The sequence below is a fragment of the Coenobita brevimanus genome, chromosome 39 (assembly GCF_032717465.1).
Source record: "Coenobita brevimanus isolate Jiangsu-jjx chromosome 39, ASM3271746v2, whole genome shotgun sequence".
NCBI classification, from domain to species: domain Eukaryota; kingdom Metazoa; phylum Arthropoda; class Malacostraca; order Decapoda; family Coenobitidae; genus Coenobita; species Coenobita brevimanus.
This window is the reverse complement of record NC_136992.1, coordinates 7628946-7649519: the sequence shown is the minus strand read 5'-3', so window position 1 is coordinate 7649519 and position 20574 is coordinate 7628946. Positions and strand designations below refer to the sequence as shown.

Below are 20574 nucleotides of genomic sequence, written 5' to 3'. Positions count from 1 at the left end.
GCTTTACTATCCTCATCTTTTGCTTCTGCGGCAAGGGAGTAAGTTCTGTTAAAATAAATCTGGATTACTTCGCTGAGAAAATAAATTCTCTCTCTCTCTCTCTCTCTCTCTCTCTCTCTCTCACCAGTGCCAGGACAGTAGCTGGGATCAATGGAGTCGATGTCGAAGGATAGATAAACGGGCCCGTCTGCCATCTGCTGCCGAATTTCCTGCATCAGGGGAGTCAGGGATCTGTACCAGCACTCCTCCACACCCACCACGCGAAAACCCTGCCCAAAAAGGTGAGAAACTGTGAGAAAATGAGAGAGAGAGAGAGAGAGAGAGAGAGAGAGAGAGAGAGAGAGAGAGAGAGAGAAGATAGGATGAAGTGACGAAGGTAGAGATACAGGGTGAAACAGAGATCTTTAGGCATGTGAGAATCTGGAGAAAGTTTGAGATAATGAGAGAGAACTTGTGGAAAACTGAGACGAAAATCATAAAATACGGAGAAAACGAAAAGATGTTAATAGGAAAATGGAAGAATGAGAATTTTGGAAACTATATGAGAAGGAAAAAAAAAAAAGAGGAACAAGTGGGACGAAATGAGAGAAGTAGCGAAAACGGAAACTGGAAACATGTGGGAAAAACGAAGAAAATGAAAGAAAGCTTGATAAAATAAAAGGGGGGGGGATACGAAATAACGAAAACTAACAGAGAGATGGGAAATCTGAAAGAGGGGAATGTGTAAGAAGATGTGAGAGAACGGGAGGGAAGGTGAGACGAAATGAGGGAAATAGAAAAACAAGGAAAAATAGAGGTAAATGGGAATACTGATGAATGAGAACATTTGACGACGCGTAAAAAAAGAAAGAAGAAAGGCGAGACGAAAAGAGAAAGAAAATGAAGAGAAAGAAAAATATTGGCATCTGAAGAGAAAGCTAAATTTCAAAAACGTTTAATAAAATGTGAAAAAGAAAGAAACTTTGATTTAAAAAGTGTCTGCTAAGCTGAATAAAATCGTCCTGACTTAGCAAGAAGTAATAATTTACATGTCGAGACTGAAGGGCAGAAGGAAAGGCTGGCAGTTGGACTGGCGATTTCTACTGCTTGTTAGATCACCTGGCGATGAAACATGTGAAGTAAAGAAAAATGAATACAAAGTAATAACACTGATTAGAAACGACAACCTGAACACAGTAGTGAAATGAATAACCTGGTGAAAAAAAAAAAAATGAAAAAAATTGAATGGAAAAAGAAAAGTGCTGGAAAATGAAAAGCGTGATGAGACTGAGCAAAAAAAAGTTAAAAAAAAGGAAAAAATCTTATCAGCAAATGAAAAGAAGAAAAACCAGCACCGAGTCTAAATCATGGAGTATACTGGTGCAGGAAACACTCGAACCCTCTTCATCATCATCATCATCTTCAATTTCTTTATCATCATCACCATCATCATTTGCATCATCACCATCATCATCATCACCATGGTATCCACTACTATACGATTAGTGGGTAGGATACAAACAGGAAAAACGAAAGAAATAACGTAAAACATTCATTACGCTGAAAATCGTATCACCACCACCACCACCTTCATCATTCTATCCTTAATTCCTGCTGACCTAATGGTATGGAGAGGATACAAAAACAGAAAAAAGGAAAACACATAAATACGAGAACTACCATCGGAGTGCACAGCGAAATTGGCCGACACCTACACTAACACATCATTCACACTTTCAAAAAAAGTAACTATATCAATTATTATCATTAGCTTATTCATCATCATCACCAGCCCCCTTCTCCTCTTCCTTCTCCTCCTCAGCATCCTCAACCCGATCCTTCTCCTCTTCCTCCTCTTCCTCCTCCTCCTCCTCAAATTCATCAGCCCGATCCTCCTCCTCCTCCTCCTCCTCCTCCTCCTCCTCCTCCTCTTCTTCTTCCTCTTCTTCTTCTTCTACTTCCTCCTTCTCCTCCTCCTCCTCCTCATTATCATCATCATCATCATCATCATCCCATCAATATTATCAAGTATCAAGCCACGAATGGGATTACCTTGATGGAGAAACAAGAAATGGTACCAACACAACAGCATCACCCTGGGCCACAGCTCCACTGACTCATTGCTCCAGCCTTCAGAAACATATATCCTGATCCTACAAATGTAGAACAATGGTGTGGAAAATAACTGCACAAATAAAAATACAGAAATGAAAAATCGTATGTACACCCCAACCACAGAACTTTCCTCATTTGTTAGAAAATACTAGATAATCTGAAAAAAAAAAAAATGATGGATATTATCCCTTATTATTAACACACACACACACACACACACACACACACACACACTACTAAACACTCATTATCCATTAGCCTGCCCATACATCAACCTTGTATTCCACCTCCCTCTCGCCATGGCGTGGGGTGGGGGTGGGGGAGTAAAGAAACTAGTGATCGTGATAGCTCGTAAGGAAATCTCCAAATTATCTCCTTTTAACAAAGAAAAAAAGAGCCCTTATTATTATTTTTATATGTTTCCGACTCTGGGCATAGGTTTCACAGACTGCTCTCAAGGTCCAGTACTCCTTCTGCATACCATACATCTCCACATGTCACCACTTCGGCTTTAACATCCACCATCCATACTGAATACATGTTAGGGTTGTCTCATACAGGACTGGTATATCGGTACTAGCGGGGGTACTTTTACATGTTGGCGGGTGTTTTAGTAGATCAGTAAAGTCTGCTTTAATGAAATTCAGATCCTTAAACTGTTCCCTGCCCCAGTGGGGATTCGAACATGGGTCCTTTAGGGTTGCTGGCCACCTCTCTACCGATTCAGCCACCGCCTACCCCAGGTGGTCTAAGGACATACGAGTATACTACATAAATCATTCTAAACACCATCCGCCCTTAATCATAAACTAAGAAAAGAATAAGAACTGCTGGAAGTTGCCTAATGTTTGAAGGAGTTAAATAAACATATTCTTGAGTATTCCACTTCTTCAGCAATGAGAGTCAGCGGCCCCGTGAGAGGAACAGGATACTATAGTTGTTCCCGGTTGGCGAGAACATAAAACGAGATGAATAAGAAATATCGCAAATAGCTTAATGTTTGAAGGCGTTAGTTACGGAAATCCTTATAAGATTGTAATTCTTCTTTTAAGTTCCCGACTCTGATCGCAGACTGAACATCCCCAGGCGCAGCAGTCCTTATACGTGCAACAAACACCTTCACATGTCACCACTTCGACACTAATACCCAATATCCAAACTAAATACATGCTGGGGCTGTTTCATTCAGGACTGGTAGTAGCGGGGATGTTTCTATGACGTGTTGGAGAGACGTGTGTAGGAAGATAAAACATATTTCAACGAAAATCAGTTAATCAAGCCACCAGCCCCAGCCTGTGATTGAACTCGGGTCACCAGACAACAGACGATTTCTCTAAACACCCGACTACTACCTTCCCCAAAGAAAATCCCCAAATCCCCACCAATAGGCCAGAACACAGAGCAAGACAGGGAGAGGGTAACAGAAAATCTCCAAATCCTCCCATTATGGAGAGAGATAGGGATGTGGGAAAGAGAGAGGGTGATGGATGTGTTATTGAGGCGCTGTGAATGAGCTGCCTAGATAAGTTCATTACTATGGTAAAATCCATCTTGATAGGTCATTTGTCGTAGTGGGGAGATAACAGGGTGGGGAGAGAGGGGGAGAGTGTTGGAAAGGGGAGAGAGAAAGAGAGAGAGAGAGAGACTGTAAAAGGACGAAATTCCCCAAGTAATTTTGTTAACACTCAAATCACATACACGGGTCGAACTTTGATATTTGTACTGTGAATCGGACTCTTGACTCGGCTCTGAAATTAATCATTTCAATCGTGCCTTACCCTCAGCCATTCTGCCAAATCAGGTTGAAATTCGATTTTAATAAAGTTGATTTTGCTAAATCAGAATTGAACCTGGTCCTGAGACCTTATTTTTAACCTAACGTTTTCAAAAACAGTGGACCCATTCATTTCCTAACCCTGATCCTCATCATCAAGCTAAATTAAAATCAGTTAAAAACTGCCTGAAGTACTTTGTTCACACACACACACACACACACACACGCACACACACACACACAAGAGCGCGCGCGCATAGACTGATCAAAACATAAATACCCTGTTTACTTCGCGAGCTTGGGTGTAAAAATATATATAAAACGATAAAACGATATGCCCCAAATTGTCCTGGACGCCTCAACATCCTGGTGTGTATGGGCTAATGGCAATAGAGGTAATGGTGGCGGTAGTTTCATTATAGTAATACTGGCAATTTGATATTCCTGTTAATATTCATGGAGGCAATACCATTACTTTAGGTGTGCTCAGCTGCTTGGTGTACATACACAGCCGGCTCCCATGCCATGTGCACCTGACGTCACACACACACACACACACACACACACACACACACACACACACACACACACACACACACACACACACACACACACACACTTACCCCTTATACGTTGCTGGATGGGGATGCCTTCATGTGGTGGCACCGATATGGCCGGGGGGTGGAGCTGCCTGATTATGCAAACGTACTTCAGCTCACTCCCTATCCACCAAGAGGAGGATGGTGGACTACAGGAAGATATTTCAGTCTGCTGTGCACCGGGTTCACATTCAAAAGAACTTGGGGTTAAAACTACCTCTGCTTCTATTACCCCTCACACACACACACACACACACACACACACACACACACACACACACACACACACACACACACACACACACAGCTGAGATCTACTTGATGTACAAACGTACAAAAGGATATTAACCAGCCATATCCAAAAATTAATCGCTAAGGAAGAGGTGTTGGGGAGCTTCGTTATCCCGGGAGAATACAAGCCCCAGTATTTCTTGTCCCTCAGCTACTGTAATGACATCAAGGTACAGGAAAATGATACAGTCTCCCCTAAGCTGGTAAAATTGTATAGAATTAGCCATTTTAACAACCAAAGTACGTCATAGGGCTGAAGGAATTATGGAGTGTATGTAACTTTTCTGACCCCAAGGAATGTCTCCAAATTTAAATAAATCCGTGTAGACAAAATATAGTACAAGTGGAGCTGGGAACAACAACCTCACCCGACGGCAGTTATTTTTAGTGCTGTTAAATGCTGATTCCGTCCCGCCAATTAGTGTCAGTAGACAATTACAGTCGCAACTAACTTAAGTTTCAATTTGCCCTGTGAATCTCCAGATTAAATCTACAACTAGCTTCCATTAAATAAACTCGCCCTGTGAAACTCCTTGACCTTGTGTTTCACCTTTCAAACTTGAAGGCATTAACTTCACAATTAAATCTGTTCTTTCTAGGACTAGTGCCCATATATCCTGAAGCTTTCATGTAATTTCATTCTGCCATTTTTCCGAAATATTCCTAACAATAAAAAAAAATAAAATAAACAAATAAATAAATAAACAAACATACACTCTCGACCAAAAAACAATACCTCACCGGACTCTGTCCCGAGAAAGGTAAATAAAATACAAAGTTACCTGGGGTGAATAAGTTAGTGCAAAAACAACTCAAGAGACACATGATAGTGCAGTCTTTGTGCTCCATCCTTCCTCTACACCTCCACCCTCCTACACTTCCACCCTTCCTACACTTCCACTCTTCCTACACATCTACAGTATACCACCCTCCACCTACACCACCTTTCTCCACCTACACCATCCTCCTCAACTGCACCACGCTCCATCACCTACACCACCCTCCCCATCTGCACGACCATCCCCCAGATACACCACCCTTACCCACCTACACCACCCTAACTCACCAACACCACCCTCCCCCACCTACACCACCCTTCCCCACCCAATCCACCCTCCTCAATTACACCACGATCCATCATCTACACTACCCTCCCCCATTTATACCACCCTCCCCACATACACCACCCTCCCCACCTACACCACTCTCCCTAGGCTATACCACCCTTTCCACCTACACCATCCTCCCCCAGCTACAGCACCCTCCCCCATCTACACCACCCTCATACTTTACACCTCCACCCTACCTACAGCACCCTCCTACAGCTCCATGCTACCTACACCACCCTCCCCACCTATGCCACCATCCTTCACCTACTCCACCTACCCCACCCTCCTCCACCTACACCACCCTTCCCCACCTAAACCATCCTTCCTCATCTGCACTACCCTGCCTCAACTCACCTACGCCACCCTTCCTCACCTACACTACCCTAACCCATGTCACCTACACCACCCTCCTTCTGTACACCATCCTCCCCCACCGACTCCACCCTTCTCTATTTACACCACCCTCCCCACCTACACCACCGTCACCCACCTACACCACACTCCTCTACCTACACAACCCTTCTTTATTTACACCACCCTAACCCACCTACACCACTCTCACCCACCTACACCACCTTCCCCCACCTGCATCATCCTCACCCACCTACACCACCCTCACCCACCTACACCACGTTCCCCTTAACATAATGCCACATGATACCAGGAATATCGAGAGCTCTGGGCCACCGTTTGCCCCACGCCAACACCACCAGTGCAACTACCAGTCCCACTACTACTACTGTACTACCACTAGTACTACTACAACTAATAGTACTACTCCTGTTGCTGCAACTATACTAATATACCGTACCTCTAAACAAGCAGGACCATTCAGAGAGTGCATTACTCGCCTCCACCAACTAGCTTCAGGGCCTAACATGTGACTTTACCCTATGACTTTGACTTTTGATCAGTTGCTCTCATAATTGAATTATATTTTTGCCTGACCCCTAACACTTCAACAAGTTTTGTCAAAATCAGGTAAAAACTGAGTTGCCCTTGCCGTTTCACCTTGATATTTGACCTTTTCCTGTGATCATCTTGAATTAATTGTTCTCAAAATCGAATCCCTTTATCTTACCTTGAAGTCTCACACAGAGTTTCGTCTAAATCGGATGGAAACAGTTTTAGTGTACACTGCCATATTACCTTGAGAATTAACCTGCATTGTTTTAAAAAAAACAGCAGGTCATCCCCTTCGCTGACGCTCAACCGTTATTCTAAGTCTGGTGCAAATAAAATGAAACTTCTTCTTCTTCTTCTTCCTCTTCTTCTTCTTTTCTGACACACGGATTGAAATTTGATCCATTTCTGTGACCTTCATCTTTGGCTGATTTTTCTCAAAGCCGAAGACTTTCATTTTTACCCGTCCCCGCCCCGGAGGGCCTCGGGGACGGGTATTGTTTTCACTCGTTTTGTCTGTTTGGTTGTCTATCTGTCTGTCTGTTAACTTTACGCGAAAACTACTGGTGCGATTTTGACTAAAATTGTGCGGATGATGGACCATAGCCTGCTAATCACCTAAATAAGTTTGGGGCTAAATTGGGCCAAAGGCCAGGCTGTAGGCCCCCCCCCCCAAAAAAAAAGAACAAAAAATAGTTTTTTCGCCATAACTCCTTTCAGATTCGTCATATCGACCTGATACCAAAACCTAAAGGTGCATCTCTCAAACCTGCATCCTATAACATGCCTCATTACATCAGGGGAATCACCCCCCAGTCAGCGGTAGGGGGATCAATGTCAAGTGGGTCGAGCCTAAAATTTCAAATGGGTATAAAATCGTCAATTTTCACTTTATTTACTCCAAATTTGATACGTGACATATTTGACTAGATATGCTGTTGTGTTTATAGGTCAGCACTAAAATGACTGCAGGAGACGGGTTTGCTGTGCCTTAGCATCGCTTCTTGTTTTTGTTTTTTTGCCTTACTGTCAGATCTTCCCCGAGGCTTGGCCTAATCTGGATAAAAAACTGTTGACTTTGCTGGCAAAAACTTTTCCTAACACTGTGACTTTGGCCTTTGTCCCATTATTTGCAATAACAGATGGTTATCCCATCCACTAATTATGCTTGAAATCGGTTAAAAACTCAATTGAATGATCGTTTAAGTAGATAAACACACAGCCAGACAGAGAGAGGGAATGAAACGTCGAGAAACAAAACACTCACTCTCGTTTTGGGAACGCTGGTGTAATAATGTAATTTAATACAACCAGGTGGCCGCACTTCCAGGTTATATTACAAATCTCCCTCAACTCCCTCCCTATCCTCCCAGATGAGGCTGGTATCATGCAGGAGAGGGTAGGTTCAGCCTGCAGTGCGCCGGGTTCACGTGCAGATGAGTCTTTGGTCACAGCAACAACACTTCCCCTTCACACCCACTTACTAGACTCCTGCCGATGTTGCAGTCATTCTCCGATAACGCCGTTCCCCTCAACCCGATCTGCACCACCCTCTCGCAGGCCAACAGGCCCTCGTCGTAGGCTCGCTTGAAGGGCGTCCCGTGGCCTATTCTGCTGCCTAACACCTCATCCTGTAAGTCCGGGTGAGCGTCCACGTGTATGAGGCCAACGGGACCGTACTTTTCCTGAAAGATTATTATAATAGAAGAAAAGTAGTTAGGTTCATTAAGTCCATCAATAGTTTTCACACCACATTTCTACCTATTTGTGCCATTTTCAATAGTTAGAATCCTCTTTGTCCCTGTTCACCCAGCGGTATCAACAGGGACCTCAGTGTAACGTCAGCGTTTGGAGATTGTATTCTAGGGGGAGACTGACTCAGAAAAATAAATGTCTCTTAACAGCCCTTATACCGTGGAAAGGTATTAGTTCTAAGCCTTCTTAGTCCTATTAATACAATGACGTATATTTGTAGGTATTTTTCATGCTACTAGGATATCGTACTTTATTTAGAAAAGTCCCAAATCTCGAAGTCCAGTGTCAGAAAATGAAACTAGATTCGTAAACCAAACTTCTAAATGAAGCTAGAATTATCATGCTAAGCTTCACATAATGAAAACTGGATAATACGGTCAAACCTTTGAAAACGAAACCAGAATCGTAAGATGAAGCTGCTTATGACGAAGCTAGAATCATAATGTCAAACTTCTGGTAATGAAACTAGCATCATTAATGGTAAACTTCTGATAATAAAGCTAGGATGATCACGTCACACATCTGTAAATAAAAATCTAAAAGTCTGATAATGCACAAAGAATCGTCATCTCAAACGTTTAAAAACGAAACCGGAATAATCACTTCAAACATCTAAATATGAAACAAGAATCGTCACTTAAAAATTCTGAAAATGAAACTAAAATCTCTACCTCGAACTAATGAAACAGAAACTAGAATCGTTATCACAACCTTCCGATAATGAAACAAGAATCGTCACCTCAGGCTTCTGAAAATGAAACTAAAATCAACACGTCAAACCTCCTACAAGAACCGTGACCTCAAACCTCTGATAACGAAACAGGTATATCAGCCCAAACTCCTGAAAATGAAGTAGAACCACCACATAATGAAACACGAATCGTCACCGCAGACTTCTGAAAATGAAAGTATAATCTTCAAGTCAAAAATCGAATTATATAACTAGAATCAGAGCCTCTTAAGGAGAAAAAGTGGCAGCAGAGTCTTGGTGTTGTATGGTTAAGCGTTAAAGTGGACTGCAAACCCAAAATATATTATTGTAATTTTCGAAGCACCTGTGTTTATTAGTTAAGGTCAGCCTGCATCCCACACTACTGAGTGCAGTTAGCAACGATATAAGATGACAAACACTTCCCATATTGCTCCCATATTACTCACTTGATGTTAAAAAAATTGTCAGAAGAGAGAGAGAGAGAGAGAGAGAGAGAGAGAGAGAGAGAGAGAGAGAACATTCGAACATTCTACATAGCCCTGTGACCTTGACCTTATACCATTTGTTCTCAAAGTTGAGTCACTTCATTCTTCCCTGAACATTAGCCTTTCCACCAGTGTTGGTTTATATTTTATCAAAACTGTCTAACTTTTCATGTGACCTTGGTCTTTGAATAATTGCTATCAAAGTCGAATCTTTTCATCCTTGCCTTACCGTGAACCCATCCAAAAAATCTTGCTCAAATCGGGTAAAAACTGTTTCAGCTGACCTGACCACGTGACTATAATATTTGAGTGAGTGTTTTCAAAATCTTTAGATCAGCACATGGGCAAACTTTCAGCATTTCCATTACCTCTGATCCAAATCAGACCATTTTTATTTATTTATTTTTTACTTACACAGACGAGGGGCGAAATTTGACCTTGCTCTGTAACTTTAACCAACGACTAATTGCTCTCTAAACAGTAGATCAGCTCCTTAACTGACCTTCAATCTTTCCATAAAGTTTTGTTAAAACTGGATCAAAATAGTTTGATGTGCTTTATGCACACATAGACGGACAAAAGAACAGAAGGATAGACACACGCCGACCACAGCATAACACCGGCTCTTGCTTCGCGGGCAAGAATTATTTCTTCATGAGTCTTAACAGAAATATAAAGAACACTATACTCTTCTCGCTGTAACCTGGCCTGAAGTTGCCATCTCTCCATTTTCATTGCTGAGTTTTTACAAATATTCACACTAAAATATGATGCCAGTCAGGAAGAGGTGCTGCGGAAAGGATGAATAGGTGAAGGACTGTCTTTCTCTGCCACCGAACTACGTAACATAAGCTGGAAAAGGACGAAAATCAAGGACAAGTTAGTGTTAATGTAGGACAGTACCCGTGACCCCGTACCTGTAATGCCACAGAGAGAGAGAGAGAGAGAGAGAGAGAGAGAGAGAGAGATCAGGAAGGCCAGGTCAGGTTACCGCGGTGCTGTAAGTTGTGGGTAGGAGGTAACGATGTAATTAATACAAGCTGAGTGGAGACTGTGAGAGAGATGCTGTGACTGGCATTACGGTGCACGGGGTGGCAAAATACACCGCTTTACACTGGGCATCACTGTCGTCTTGGGATAATGTTGAGAAGAGATGGTGGAGGAGGAGGAGGAGGAGGAGGAGGAGGAGGAGGAGGAGAAGGAGAAGATCAATGTTTTCTTTTTTTATGCAGTATAAATCTGTTTATAAACTTAATTCTGTTCACATCTTACTGACAGTTCTCACGTTGAACTGGCATCCGATCTGTCATCAGTCCACATTTGATCCAGCAAAGGAAAGATTGTTTTTGTGCCGGAGTGTACTGTACAGTAACATTTGTATACCACCCTCTATCCCCCTCCCCATCTCTCTCACCACTACCACCTCTGTCTGTCTGTTTCTCTGTCTGACTGTCTGCCTGTCTGTTTGTCTCTCAGTCTCTGTCTGTCTGTCTGTCTGTCTGTCTGTCTGTCTCTCTCTCTCTCTCTCTCTCTCTCTCTCTCTCTCTCTCTCTCAGTTTAGTACATAATCATATAAAGTGGAATTTGTCACACGATTAGATAACTGATTTTATCTCTGCTGATCCGAATGAGGTCGTCTGCAGTACCGGACTCACCTGATTATATAGATAGATAGATAGATAGATATAGATAGATAGATAGATAGATAGACAGATAGGTATACTATATATATATCCATCCATCCATCATCCAGTCCTGTGTCGCCCCATGAGGAGCGAAGGAACCCGGGGCTAGGCAAGTTGGTCCTGACATTTAAGATGAGAGCGACCAGCCTCACTCATCTCTGAGTGGCATTACGTGAGCAATAAACCCCAACCACCCCTTGGATATAAACCTTCACCGGCTAAATCTGATTGGAGCGCCATAATTACCCGCTAAACAATTACCCGCTAAACCACCAAGCGCCAAAATTTGGTTATAAGGTTACCACCCAGCGTAGTAAACCGTTTCCTGGTGTACAGGAAACCATTTGGCTTGTCACTCAGTGTACAGTCACCCACAGGCAGAGGGAAGAGGAAAGAATGAAGGAAAGACAGAAGAGGGAGTGTAAAGTCACCCGTAGGCAGAAGGACGAAGAAAAAATGAAGGAAAGAAAGACAGAAGAGGATGGAAGGAAAGATGGATGGAGGAGTGGAAAGGGCAGACACCCGAAAGCAGGAGTACATCGAGTGAGTGGATGGTGAGTGCCCTCACCTACCACTTTTATATATATATATATATATATATATATATATATATATATATATATATATATATATATATATATATATATATATATATTTAAGAGCCTCGTTGTTTGTTTGTTTGGTTGTTTGTTCTTCATTCATGTCCAAACCATGGGCCTGAGACTCCTAGACACATATATTTTCTGAATCAGGGTGCCCCAAGGATGGTTTTAGGGGGGTCAAAATTTAGATCTGGGTTCTTTGAGGTCACAGGTGGTGTTCGCCTTTTTGGCCCGGGCAATGCAGGGTACCCCTGCAGCCCAATTTTTGGCATGGAGACTCACATGACCTCCAGTTCGGATATAGGCTTCATAAGCTATTTGAGGTTGACCTCCGAGGCCATATGAGGTCACCGGTCGGAGGTTATTTGAGGTCACCGGTAATAGTAAACAAGGGCGTCAAATACTGTGCGTTAGTCTGCAAAAGCTGAAATAGAAAGTCCTGGACCTCTTATAATCCCTCTTCAAAATCATTAGAGGTTCATGGTCATTCTCTAGTAGAAAGACTGAACTAGAACTAATAGGATTAGAGTGTTCGCCTTTTTTGGCCCGGCAACGCCGGGTACTCCTGTTAGTGAGAGAGAGAGAGAGAGAGAGAGAGAGAGAGAGAGAGAGAGAGAGAGAGAGAGAGAGAGAGAGACTACTCCTATACTAGCTAATGATAACTGAGGAAGTGACATTTTGAATGAGAGCGACACGTGGGAGTGGCTGTATTGTATTGGCTTTGTGTGTGTGTGTGTGTGTGTGTGTGTGTGTGTGTGTGTGTGTGTGTGTGTGTGTGTGTGTGGTAGTGCACTCAGGGTTACATACATGAAATGACAAACCCGGTTCCCACTTCAGTGTCAATCACAGACGAGTTTCAGGCCCAGAATCAGGACACATACAGATCAGGAGGCGATTGTGTTACCTCTGAACCTCCGTGGCTCTTAACATATTACACAATAGACGGTTTGGTTTCAACTGACGGAGCTGGACCACTCCCACATTTGAATACCAAGGCCGATTTGGATGAAAATTGATGAATCTTTTTATGGGGTAGGAATGAGTCTCCCTGGGTACTCATGATATATATCCTCTAATCTATATATCCTTCAACTAAGCTGAAAAGAGGTTACGGATCTCTGTAAGGTGAAAACAACCAGACTCTAACTACTGATGCTTTCTTAGAGGTTTGACTAAGTACGTTGATAACTTTGATGACATAACTCATTCCTCTTTATAATTTATTTTCTTTTAAGGTGATTAAACAACTAAGTAAAAGGATGAGTGTTGAAATTTACTAGATAATTTAAAGAAACCTCAATACCGACCTTCATAGCCTGCAGTATGGGGTAGGAGATGGTGTGGTCGCCGCCCATGGTGAGGGGGATGCAGCCTGTCTTCACGATGTCACTGTACTGCCTCTTGATTTGACGGCAGGCTTCAGGCAGGCTGGCCAAGGGGACGACGAGGGCATTACAACATTGTAGGTAAATTCTACTGTATCACTCAAAAAAATTAACCTCTCCATCCAGTTGTCAAAGTCCAGGCTGACACTACTACTCCTACACATCTTCTATACACAGCTCATCATCTTGGGGTCTGTGCCTCCTTATTTCCCTCACCTACCACGTAACAGGACCCTGTTTCGATACTAGCGAGCGCTGTCCGCCACAGGAAGGCGAATGCTGACTTGTGGTCAGTGGGTCTGCCCCGCCATACTGATCGGGATAGAGCAAAAAAAAAAAAAACTATTTTTACTATTGTTTTAATTCTATTCTTGCTGTACGGTGGCAAAGGCCTTTGTTGCTGTGCTACCAAAATCTTTTATAGTAATCAATCAGATTCTTTACTAGGTGTAGGGGCCGAGGTTAGGCTACCATAGTTCAATACATGTAAGGACAGATGATCAGCCTACTTCCTTTGGTGGCAGTATATGGTCGAAAAACTAGCAATTACCTCTTGGGGATGGAACCAGTTAAGAAGCGTCACTCCGACTGGGGCGTTCTAATCACTAGACCACCAAGTAGAAGGATATTTCTACATGACGCCATCTCTGACATCACTAATTTCACTTTGGACATTGGCTCATTCCCTGGACACTTTAAAAATATATTTACGTGGCATAAGTTTTGACATCACCAATTTCACTTACATCAGCCTTGACATAGGACCATGGTGCCGGAGAGGGACTCCTTCACGTGGTGGCACTGATATAACCAGGAGCTGAGCTTCCTCGAAACAAGGATGGTGAACTGCATTCAGAAAAGCTTGGTGTTGCAACTACTACTACTAAAGCAACAACAACTACCATTACTACTACCTTGGCATTATAGCCACGATGTTATGCTGGATACCAAAACAGTCTGTGCTTTTTATAGCGCCCCTTTTACTCTAACCTGGGTGGTGGTAGTTGGTGATCATCATTTATTCACTTGATATAGTGCTGCCTACTTCTTCCTTCATCTCTTTCATTCTGTGTCTGCCCTCCTCTCTTCCTGCTTCTCCCTTCCCTTCCTGTCGCATTTTACTACTCTTCTTTCAAGTGGCTCTGCACTACAGTGATAAGTCTTGTGTTTTCCTGCAACACAGGAAACCATTTACAACGCTGGGTAGTAACCATATAACAGGATAACTGAGTGATGTGGAGCGTGCTGTGATTCCTCTGCTAACTGGGTGGAGAGACGCAGATGTGACATCCATCCCGGAACTAAATCCGCACACTTTTCCCTATGCCTGTGTTGTAGGGCGCTGTCAGCCGCAACTGAACATCTCCTCACAGTGTGGGACGACCCTGCATGGGAGGTTGCTTGCTTGCGGCTGACGGGTTTGCTCGGCCAGACAGATCGGGGTTGACCAATAACACAACGAGTATAACATAACCTAAAATTGTCATCACTCCATGATGAACGCTAAGTTGTAAAATTAGATTAAGACTAAAATACAGTGATATTCATGAAAAAGTGCTGTAGAAAGGACGCTGAGCCGTAATTACGAGCGAGAGGGCCAAGGTCCATGTTCAGTTGAGAAATGAGCGGCCAGACACGACCCGGCCCGACCGGGATGGTTTTCAGAGGTTAATAACTTTTCTATTATGTGAGATAGAGAAGAGATTCATTCAGCAGATAGTAGTTACATTAAAAAAAAATATTTTAGCTATATATTTACTCGTGAGACCAAAGAAACCCACTGGAAGCCCAGCTTTCCAAGGAAATGTACCGAGGTCTTCAACTGACATGCTTCAGTACGAAATCAGATTAAAGCATTTTGAAAGTGACATATGCAAGGTATGAATTGTTATTCACTTTCATAACGGGAGCGTGTGTGTGTGTGTGTGTGTGTGTGTGTGTGTGTGTGTGTGTGTGTGTGTGTGTGTGTGTGTGTGTGTGTGTGTGCGTGCGTGCGTGCGTGCGTGCATGCGTGCGTGCGTGCGCGTGTGTGTGTGTGTGTGTGTGTGTGTGTGTGTGTGTGTGTGTGTGTGTGTGTGAGGGAGAGAGAGAGAGAGAGAGAGAGAGAGAGAGAAATTAATATTATAGCTAGGCTATTCTTCTGTTATTGCTCAACTACCTCACGAGAATTGTTGAGCGTTTACACCTAGTTGAAGTTATGATGACAGGCGTATGCACAAACGCTCGCTTTCTCGTCACGCGCTCACAAAGCGCACTTTAATGGTATTGTCATTTTCTGCCACTGACCTTCCTGAAACAAGATGCAAAAAGACGAAAATTTTGTCAAGTTAAAATGAAAAGAGTATAGTATCACCTTCAAGTTTATACCCTAATGCAGTATTAAAGGTTAAGAGAAAATGATCGTTAATCGAGATAGTGTGCTTTCATCCTTTCTCAGCTGATTTTTTTCTTTTTTAATAATGAATATCCGTAACACTTTTCAGTTGACGGAATGGTATGGTCTGACTGGAGGATAAAAGTGACTAGTAACTAAGGAGGCTCAATCCCACTTCAGAATTACGGCATCAAATGTCACTCAACCACGACTTAGTATTCATGTCACGGGAGTGGTTCAATTTCTTCAGATGAAAACAAACCGACCACAGTTTATCTCCCAGCTGAATAAAATTGCCTGAATAAAATGAACAAGTACTTTTATGGCAACAAGAAAGAATAATATGCTCAGAGATTAAAAACATATGGTAAAAATATTTTTAATTAAAGACATCAATAGCTAGGTCCTTAGTTGGGAAAATGGGTCTTGATGATGATATTGATGATGACGATGACGATGACGATGGCAGTTTACCCTTTGCTCGCTAGGACATCATTCATGCAAATATTATCCTGTAGTTTTATGCTGTATGAAGAACCGATGTGCATCCGTATCAACAAATAATACCCTGAGAGCCTGGAGCTTTGAGAATATTCCTGACCTCTCTCTGATGGTGAACTGCAACATTTCATTTTGAGTGTATTATCATCAGAGTTAACATTTATGTTTGTCAGTTTTTTTAGTTTATTACTACACTCGTGCTCACCATACGAGAGCGGTGTCCTTAGTTGTTCAGTGTGTGTGTGAGTATTGTCGTCGACGGGCAGTACTCAAAGATAAGGAAACATTGAAGGATCTTGAAGACTTGCACAAGTCGTATGTTTTGGTCCCAGTAGACTATCTATCTATCTATAGCCCGACGCCCTAATCCCGTAAAGGGTGGCCGCAGACAAAACGCCTCCAAGTCACTCTGTCACCCACCATTTGACTCCCCTCCCCCCAACTCACCCCCCCCTCCCTCATATACCTCTCAACTCCATCCCTCCACCTCATCCTCGGTCTACCCCTCCCTCTCCCTCCCTCCACCTCACCTACATACACCCTCTTAGTCAGTCTTTCATTCTCCATTCTCTCCACATGTCCAAACCACCTCAGTGTATTTCTCCTAATCTTTTCAACCACATCCACATCTACCCCACAACGTTCCTTCACTTCTTCATTCGTCAACCTGTCCCTCCACGTCACTCCACATGCTCCTCTCAAGTAACTCATTTCCACTGCTCTCACTCTTGACTTGTTCCCCTCTTGCAATGTCCACGCCTCGCTTCCATACGTCAGGGTAGGGATCACAATACCATCATGCAGTGACTTCTTAACTTCCATACTCACCTCCCTATTTCTCATCACTGCTTTCAGTGTACCAACAACCTTTCTTCCCTGCTGTACCCTTTCACGTACTTCATCCCCCAAAGTTCCATCCTTACTCATCACACTACCCAAGTACTTGAATGCGCTCACATTCTCCATATCCTCACCATCCAACCTCACTGCACACTCTGTGACTTCATTCCTCTCAAACACCACAACTTTACTTTTGTTTACATTAACTTTCAGCTTCCTCCTCCTACACACTGTCCCAAATTCATTCACCAAACCTTGCAACTCCCATTCATCTTCACTCAACAATACTGTATCATCAGCAAACAGCAACACCGGAAGCATCCAAATCTCACCCTCATTCATTAGGGCCATCCCCACATCCACTGCCCTACCTTGTACCTCCTTTACAACCCCATCCATATATATATTAAACAGCCATAGAGACATTACACACCCCTGTTTCAGTCCCACATTGAGATCAAAGAACTCACTCAGCTCACCATCCACTCGCACCGTAGCCCTAGCTCCCTCGTACATACTCTTCACAGCACTTAACAATTTCCCCTCGACTCCATATATTCTTAATACCTTCCACATACCTTGCCTATCTATTCTGTCATAAGCTTTCTCCAAGTCCATGAAGGCAGCATACACTTTCCTTCCCTTCTCTAGATACTTCTTCACTAAACATCTTAGAACAAATATCTGATCTACACACCCTTTTCCCTTCCTAAATCCCCCTTGTTCTTCTCCAACTAGCTCCTCTGTCATATGCCTAACCCTATCAATGAGTATTCTACCATATATTTTACCAGTCACACTAAGAAGGCAAATACCCATATGGTTACCACATACTTCTCTCTCCCCTTTTCCTTTGTACAGAGGAACAATTATACCTGATTTCCAGTCCTCTGGAACCCTTCCCTCTTCCCAAGCCAATCTACACAACTTCCATATCTACTCCACAACAATCTCACCCCCATACCTAAGCATTTCACCACACACTCCATCAATTCCTGGGGCCTTTCCCAGCTTAATCTTCTTCATCACTTCCACTACTTCCGACCTACTGATCTCTTCCTCCCTCCTCTCAACTCTTCTTCTCCCAGCCATTCCCCAACCACTTATACTCACACTGCTCTCACTCTCTACATTCAACAAATCCTCAAAGTGCTCCTTCCATCTCCTCAATTTCTCTCTCTTCTCCACCAACAATCTATTATTCCTATCTTTCACTCCCCTACTATTTCCCCTTTCACACTGCCTTACTTTACCTCCTTCCAAAACAATTTCTTACTCTCCCTCCATTTCACACTCAGATTCCTCCCAAACTCTTCATCCACTTTCTTCTTACTCTCCTTCACCAGTCTCTTAACCTCCCTTCTCCTGCTCACATATACCTCTCTCTTCTCTCTCTCATCTTCTCCCCTACCTCTACTCGCCAACCATTCACCATATGCCTTCTTCTTTTGTTCCACAGCTCGTTTCACCTCATCATTCCACCATGCTGTCCCTTGTACACCCTTGCATCTCCTCCTCACTCCACAAACCGCCTCACACGCTGCGCTTATCTCTTCCGTGAATATCTTACATACGTCTTCCACCCCTTCCATCTGCTCTAGCTCATACCTTCCCAATCTTTCTTCCACTATGCTCTTATACTCTGTCCTTTTCTCACTATCTTGCAATTTCTCCACTCTTCTCACAGGAGCTGCTTCCTCCTGTCTTCCCCTTCGCCTCCTCAACCACTTTCTTTGCAGCTCTACCTTGGCCATCACTAAGTGATGGTCCGAGACTCCATTCCCCCACCCTCTCCACACCCTTGCATCCAACACTTGTCTTCTCATTCGCTCATCCACACACACGTAGTCTATCATTGCCTTTCGTTCAACAAGTTCACCATCCATCCTCCTCATTACTCTCCATGTATACCGGTGGATCATCTTATGACGAAAGTAGGTGTTGGCTATTGCCAACCCCTTACCAGCACAGATGTCCACCAAAGCACTACCATTCCCATCTACTTCAGCTGGCACACCCCACTGACCAACCACTCCATCCACTCGCACATTCCCAACTTTGCCATTCATGTCTCCAATCAACAGCACTCTCTCGCTCCTCTCAAACTTGTCCATACATGCTTCTACTCTCGCCCAAAACTCATCTTTCACTCTTGCCACTCGATCCTCTGTTGGAGCATACACACATACAATCGCCCATGCTTGTATACCTACTTTCATCCTCACCCATACAATCCTTGCACCCACTGTTCCATACTCTCTTATATTCTCCTTCCACTTCTAGCTTATCATCAGACATACTCCCTCTCTTGCCCTCTCATTCTCATTGACTCCCGCACATATACCTACACCGTATTCCCATTCTCTCATCCTTTCACCTTCCATTTAGTTTCAGTCAATCCACATATATCCACTTTTGCATCCTCAAGCACCTGGACAATCTCTCTCTCTTTCACTTCATCATTCACTCCTCTCACATTCCACGTTCCTACCCTCAGAATGTCCTTTGTCCGTTCCTTAGTCGTCAACGTATGGTCCGTCCGGGTCCGAGGCGCTTTATTTGCTTTTTTAGTTAGTTCTTTTTACGGGGTGGGGCACTAACCCACCACCAACCCTTTTAGTCGCCTCGTACGACAAGCAGGGATACTGGGGGAGTATTCTTGAAACCCCCCCACCCCCAGTTGAAAAGCAGTCATCATACTCATCTAGTCACGGAATCGAAGTAAATGATGACAACAAAAAATTACCATACATACATAGTATAGTAAAAATTCATAAAAACCCTGTAAAATTGTGATTCATAATTTCCTCCGGAGTATGTGCAACAAAATCGCTGGCAAAGAAACTATCACACATTTATACATTGATTTACAAGCAACACAAAAGATATTTTTATAAACTAAATTTATATACAGGAATCAACCGTATGTGGATATGTGATAACTCAGAATTGTGCCGAAAGGATATTGCTTCCATCAACCACGAAAGAAACGCAAGAAATGTAGAAACATATGATTTTTCAACGTTATACACGAAGATCGAACACGAGGATATAAAATAGAAGTTGGAATGGACAGTGCAAGTTGTTTTTCAAGGAACGCGAAGGATATTGGGTAAATAAAAGAGATGGCAAAAACTTAACGTTCTCAGAGGATCAGATAATAAATATGACAAATTACCTGGTAGAAAACTGCTTTTTTATTTGTGGAAATATGGTTTTCAAACACTGCATTGGAATACCCATGGGGACAGACCCAGCCCCATTCACGGCAAATCTATACTTAAACAGTTATGAATTCAAGTGGCTGGAACAAATGTCAAAAGTTCAATATTCATTAGCGAAGAAATTTAACAAAACTAGACGATTCCTTGATGATCTAATATCCTTAAGCAATGATGGAGAGATGAATGCAAAGACAAAAAATATATATCCGGAAGCACTAGTATTAAATAAAGTAAACACCGA

General features: G+C 43.0%; 1 protein-coding gene across 1 annotated transcript in view; it reads right to left on the bottom strand.

Moving 5' to 3' along the window:
- LOC145396745 (agmatinase, mitochondrial-like) overlaps positions 1–20574 on the bottom strand; it is a 32429-nt gene that overhangs the window by 8865 nt on the left and 2990 nt on the right. The window contains exons 3-5 of the mRNA XM_080270031.1: positions 13317–13437; positions 8275–8455; positions 125–289 (exon numbers count right to left, since the gene is read on the bottom strand). Of these exons, the coding sequence (XP_080126157.1) occupies positions 125–289; positions 8275–8455; positions 13317–13437 (467 nt within the window). The remainder of the gene's footprint in view (positions 1–124; positions 290–8274; positions 8456–13316; positions 13438–20574) is intronic.